General features: G+C 42.2%; 1 protein-coding gene across 5 annotated transcripts in view; it reads left to right on the top strand.

Annotated features, from left to right (window-relative positions):
- Positions 1-5,984, top strand: part of LOC106811736 (targeting protein for Xklp2 homolog) — a 20,510-nt gene that overhangs the window by 3,221 nt on the left and 11,305 nt on the right. For 3 of the 5 annotated variants that reach the window (XM_014815448.1, XM_014815447.1, XM_014815444.1), the window contains 3 exons: positions 1,520-2,135; positions 2,698-2,793; positions 4,531-4,777. In XM_014815448.1, the coding sequence (XP_014670934.1) occupies positions 1,520-2,135; positions 2,698-2,793; positions 4,531-4,777 (959 nt within the window). Of the gene's footprint in view, positions 1-1,519; positions 2,136-2,697; positions 2,794-4,530; positions 4,784-5,984 lie in introns of all 5 variants that reach the window. The other 2 variants (XM_014815446.1, XM_014815445.1) reach the window with 2 other exon arrangements.

Raw genomic sequence — 5,984 nt, 5'->3', positions numbered from 1 at the left:
GATATATAATATTTGGCTATATCTAAAGAATTGACCGATCTACAGGAATTTGAAGATCGGAAACCGACTTATCCCGGTATATGCAGCTTTTTTTTAAATTAAAAATGATCATAATAATCTAGAGATATCTGAACCTATATATATGCGGATTAAATATGCACTTAGGAACTTATTTTTGTCCAGGTAGGCCATTTTCAGCATTGACATGTGTGCGTGCGTGCTCATTACTCAAAACAATGACTTGCGACTTAGTTCGTATTATGCTGGAGCGGGTCACAAATGCTCCTCTGCAACACACAGGTGCACCACGAGATCCAAATAGGTGTGTGATGGGAACACATTGTGGTCCTCACTCCATTCGGCATTGTCTATTTGGTACGGGTTTCGATTCCCAATGCACGCAATTTTCTCGAGATAGCGTGCTTTGGCTACGTTGTCTAGTGAATCAAAGTACTTATCCATACTACATACACTACAGACAGTCGACAAACGTGCATACACTAGCCATTATGAAAAGCTGCGTTTGATTGCTAGAGTAGATGCAGTAACATCGGTGAAATTTCTGAACTCTCATGATTTAAACATGTGTCTATGAACATATGTGTTGCGTGCAATCTTCCGACCTGCTCAATCTACGAATCTGCCGACTGTGTGGCATCAGCATCATTGAACTCGCACTTAAAACCCACGATGGTAAACCTGCTTGCAAAACCGGGCCTGCGCAATCTCATCGAACTAGCAATTAACACAACCCCAGCTCATAAACCTGTCTGCAAAATCGGGATCCACTTACTGCTAATATATATTGCAATAATAACACTATAGCCAATGTAAAATCGGTTGATTGTGCAGATCGGCAGATTACACGCAACACGTGTTCGCTCTTTTTGGAACCGAGATGGCCGACGGCACAGGATTGTAGGTAATATTGCTATTTTTAGTGCAAATCGCAGAACCCTATATGTATGTATGTATTTGTACATGTACATGTACTCCATTGTATCATGTACCCATTTGTAACCTCGTACCATATCGAAATTTGTATCGGTGCGAGTCCACTACTTTGGCCGTATTCCCGCAGGCGCCTCGCTGCCAAGCCGGCGAAGACTGCCAGATTACCAGATTTACGGATTTCAATTAGACATTTCTTAGTAATTAGCAGTGATATTGGACAAACTAATACGCGTTTGACTATAAGGTAATGTACTTATTAACTACAGAAGGTGCCAGTTACTGTAGCATTCGTCAACTTTGTATAATCAATGGGCCTATTATGCCTTTAACAATAACATAAATTTAATATTCTTCACAGTGATTTTATTTATGTCCCAGTCCAAGTACAACATTTTTATTTCTTACATGAATTGTGTGTATCGCATGTAGAATGCTCTAATTTTGAGTGGCGTAAATATAGAATATATACCTATATTGTTCTGTAATGAAAATCTTTTCAAATGTAAGATTACATTCCCATGCCGTTCGTGTAAATAATTTAACCGCATTCCTATTTGTTCCATAGGTAACACACCTAAAGTTAACACCCCAAGATCAGCTAGAAAATCCCGAGGTAGCCAGGCTGTTAATTCCTGTGGGAAAGAAACAAAGGCAAAGCTTCTGGAGCCATGCAAATCAAAAGACACCAATGTCATGGTGGAGCTGTCCGAGGTTAATGTAGTGAAGAAAGAAAAGCATAATGGTCACCTTAAACCGCTGAGAGTGACCCGATCGTTATCGGCAAGGAACGCCGAGGCGACGGCAGAAGAAAACGTGCAACCTCCAGTCGCTCACTTGAAGCGATCGGCATCGATGAGGTTACCTCGGTCTGCCACTCCGCAGAATCGATCTCGAATTCCAACGCCGACGAAATCAAGTAAGCAGCCAGTGGCAGCTGGGAAAGCAAAGCCATCAACGCCTCAGGCCGGACGCGGAAAAGATCTAGAGGCGCAACCTACGGCAGGCAAACAACCTTTGCGTAGGGCCAATTCGCTCATCTCCAGGTCGACTAGACAGTCCAGGTTGATGTGCAAGCCGAGCGAAGTTGCGACCAGTGCGGGAAAGAAAAAGGTCGATGCACAACAGCGGAGCGTGAGAGGGAGGTCATTAGACGTCGTTGGCAGCTCTGGCTCAACTTCCAGGTGATTATTCGCAGCATATATATACGAAAACAGTCGTTCGAATATGGCCGCATGTCGTTTAGTCGATGATAGTGATGTCACGATCATCAATTATACTCGATTATCGGTTGAACAGTGGCTCGAACCAAGCGCTTGGTTATCAAAATCCATAATCAATTTCATAAAAAAAAATCAAAATAAATGTAAAACTTGAACAAGAAAACTTGGAAAAGTGATGAGAATCAGATATATCATCGCTATTTTAGTTCGGGAATCACCCGACATTCGCCGTAGTTACTTCCTGTTGAGGGTCTAAAGCCTAGCCTAGGACACACTAGGGATTTTATACGCTGGCTAAACAAGCACATACATGCACACACGTACATGCACACGACGTTACGCGCATGCAGGCATTCAACACCCCGAGTAACCGATTGTAACCGATCATCGGTTACTTGGGTCCAACCGATGATCGATTACGAAATTACAACCGATTGACAACACTAGTCGGTGACCCCACTCCTGCATTTTATCTCCGTGCGCGAAATGACGTTAATTTGTGATTATCTGATTATGCTTATAGAAAACGCACGGCATCGGTCAGCAGTGCGAAAATGGCGTCACCTGTTCGCGCGAAGATGCCAAAGCTCACGATAGCTAACGCTCCATCGTTCATGAGGTAAGTTCTGAGGTATTACGTTCCTTAATTGTGTGGTGCACGTAAGATGGCCGCGGGTCGGAAAAAAAGTTCAGCGGGTAGAGGACGTCTCCTATCACCCGATTTGATGACGCAGCCATTTCGAACCTTGTACTGGTTTGATCCATGCACCTTGTGGCTTGTACCCATTTGTACATGTATATGTACATGTACATATGTATGTTTATATATATATATAGAGGGTTCCGCGATTTTTCATATTACCCACAATTTAACGGCGCTGGCCATTAGGGTTCCAGAAACCACATAAGCAACACACCTCTGCTTATTTTATTCGCCTATTAAGCAAATCCATCACAACGCCGCTCTCCTGCGGTGTTGTCAACTGCAGCAATCGGTAACAGAGAGAGCCACACAGCTTTTTTAGGCTGCCTAGCGTGATCACAACACAAGGTAAAGTGACCACCAGCCGGACCACAGACGTTTGGAGCATTTTCAATAAAAAAGCAATGCTGAATAAACACGAAATGTATTTACTATCAATGTTTCTCTACTCTCTTTCGCCTTGTATTACCGATAATTACCTGTAAATGCCGGTCAAATGTGACCTGCTCCAGCAATACCAGGATTAAGTAGGAAATTCTACAAATTAAGTTATGTGCATATCTGAATAGATCATTTAATTGCCTTTAAAATGATATATAATATTTGGCTATATATCTAAAGAATTGACTGATCTACAGCAATTTGAAGATCGGAAAATGACTTATTCGGGAATATGCAGCTTTTGAGATAAAGCGTTCCGGGTAAGGGGCCCAGTCGGGGATGAGCGGTCAGGGGCCCTTAAAAAATATTTTTTATTTTTTTATTTATTTTTTTTATTAAAAATGATCATAATAATCTGAACCTATATATCCGGATTAAATATGCACTTAGGAACTTATTTTTGTAAAAATCTCATTTTTGTCCAGGTAGGCCATTTTCAGCATTGACATGTGTGCGTGCTCATTACTCAAAACAATGACTTGCGACTTAGTTCGTATTATGCTGGAGCGGGTCACAAATGCTCCTCTGCAACACACAGGTGCACCACGAGATCCAAATAGGTGTGTGATGAGAACAAATTGTGGTCCTCCCTCCATTCGGCATTGTCTATTTGGTACGGATCTCGATGAAAAACTCTCATGATTTAAACAAACTCAAGTCTATGAACATATGTGTTGCGTGCAATCTTCCGATCTGCTCAATCTACGAATCTGCCGACTGTGTGGCATCAGCATCATTGAACTCGCACTTAAAACCCACGATGGTAAACCTGCTTGCAAAACCAGGCCTGCGCAATCTCATCGAACTAGCAATTAACACAACCCCAGCTCATAAACCTGTCTGCAAAATCCGGATCCACTTACTGCTAATATATATTGCGATAATAACGCTATAGCCAATGTAAAATCGGTTGATTGTGCAGATCGGCAGATTACACGCAACCAAGAGTAGATAATAACACAATCTATAACACAATAGATAATAATATTATCTACTCTTGACGCAACATGTGTTCGCTCTTTTTGGAACCGAGATGGCCGGCGGCACAGGATTGTAGGTAATATTGCTATTTTTAGTGCAAATCGCGGAACCCTCCATATTTATGTATGTATTTGTACATGTACTCCATTGTACTATGTACCCATTTGTAACCTCGTACCATATCGAAATTTGTATCGGTGCGAGTCCACTATTTTGGCCGTATTCCCGCAGGCGCCTCGCTGCCAAGCCGGTGAAGACGGCCGGCAGCAAGTCGACGCTAGAGCTAGAGATGGAGCAAGCTGCGCAGCTGCGACGGGAGCTCGCGCGCCACCGCAAGCAGGCGGCCGACTCACTACGCATGGTGAAGACCTCGAGCGGTCCCGCGCCCGTGCGCGCGCACGTCGCCGCAACGAAGCCCATCGACTTCCAATTCAAGACGGACGGCCGCGTGAAACCGGCCAAGGTCGATGCGGCGAAGGTCGACCCCGTCGGGCTGACTGTTTTGAATTAAGGCCTATGTATAGGAGGAATTTTTAAAATATGAACATTCTGGGCAGTTACTTTCTTTCCAGGAAAAACAAAGTTGATTTTTCGGTTAGTTACGTTACATAGATTCGAAAGGGTAGAGATTTCCAAAATTTGTGGTCATTAGCAATCCCAATACAAATTTTTGACTCTGAATGCTGACAGATAATTACATCCAATGATTGAATGTGCCTGAATTGACTTAAAAGACCCTTCTTTAAATATTCAGTGATAATTTGAACATTTTGTAAAGTTTTGCTAATAATTTCAATCTGAAATATCAACCATGCAAAATTCACTTTTTCAGATATTTTCTTGGAAGTGACGACATCTTAGACATTTTGTCAGTGTTCTTCAACATATCTTCTACCATAAAACACAAATTTCACCTAGAAAATCATGATTCTAAAATTTAGGGTCATGTCCACTAATTCATGGAATTGCCCTTAGGGTTATTGTTAGGGTTAGGGTTAGGGTTAGGGTTAGGCACATTGGTTTTATTGGGACCCATGTTCTCTATCCTTGGGCCGAAAAGGTTAACCATGTAATACCAGAGAGTTATTAGTGTTGACAGTGTTGTTAAGCGATTGTCTTTATTTTGTAGATATAGACCACGAAAATGAAGTTCCATTTAAAATGGAAAAGGGTGGCATCTGCGAAGGTATGGTGATATTGCTTTGCTTTTAGTTTTAATTTACTTTTATGTTAGAAATGACCTGTTTGATTCTTGTCAGTGTGAAGTGTCCATGAAAAGCTAAGTTTTTAAATTGTCCGGTAATCCTAACTCAGTAACTGTGGCATTAGCTAATAAATGTTAACAATAACATAAATTTAATATTCTTCACAGTGATTTTATTTATGTTCCAGTCCAAGTACAACATTTTTATTTCTTACATGAATTGTGTGTATCGCATGTAGAATGCTCTAGTTTTGAGTGGCGTAAATATAGAATATACCCAGGGTTCTCCCTACGTTGCGCAAACGGGGCGCGGGCGCCCCGTTTGGGAAAACTCCCCCCTGTTTGAATCGTTGCGCCCCGTTTGGGAAAACTCCCCCCTGTTTGAATCGTTGCGCCCCGTTTGGGAAAACTCCCCCCTGTTTGAATCGTTGCGCCCCGTTTAAATTCCACCACAATAAAAGTTTGCCAGCGCAGGAATCGA

This window comes from Priapulus caudatus, unplaced genomic scaffold (assembly GCF_000485595.1).
Source record: "Priapulus caudatus unplaced genomic scaffold, Priapulus_caudatus-5.0.1 Scaffold569, whole genome shotgun sequence".
Taxonomy (NCBI): Eukaryota; Metazoa; Priapulida; class Priapulimorpha; order Priapulimorphida; family Priapulidae; genus Priapulus; species Priapulus caudatus.
The sequence above is the reverse complement of the archived record's forward strand: the minus strand, read 5'-3'. Positions and strand labels throughout refer to the sequence as shown.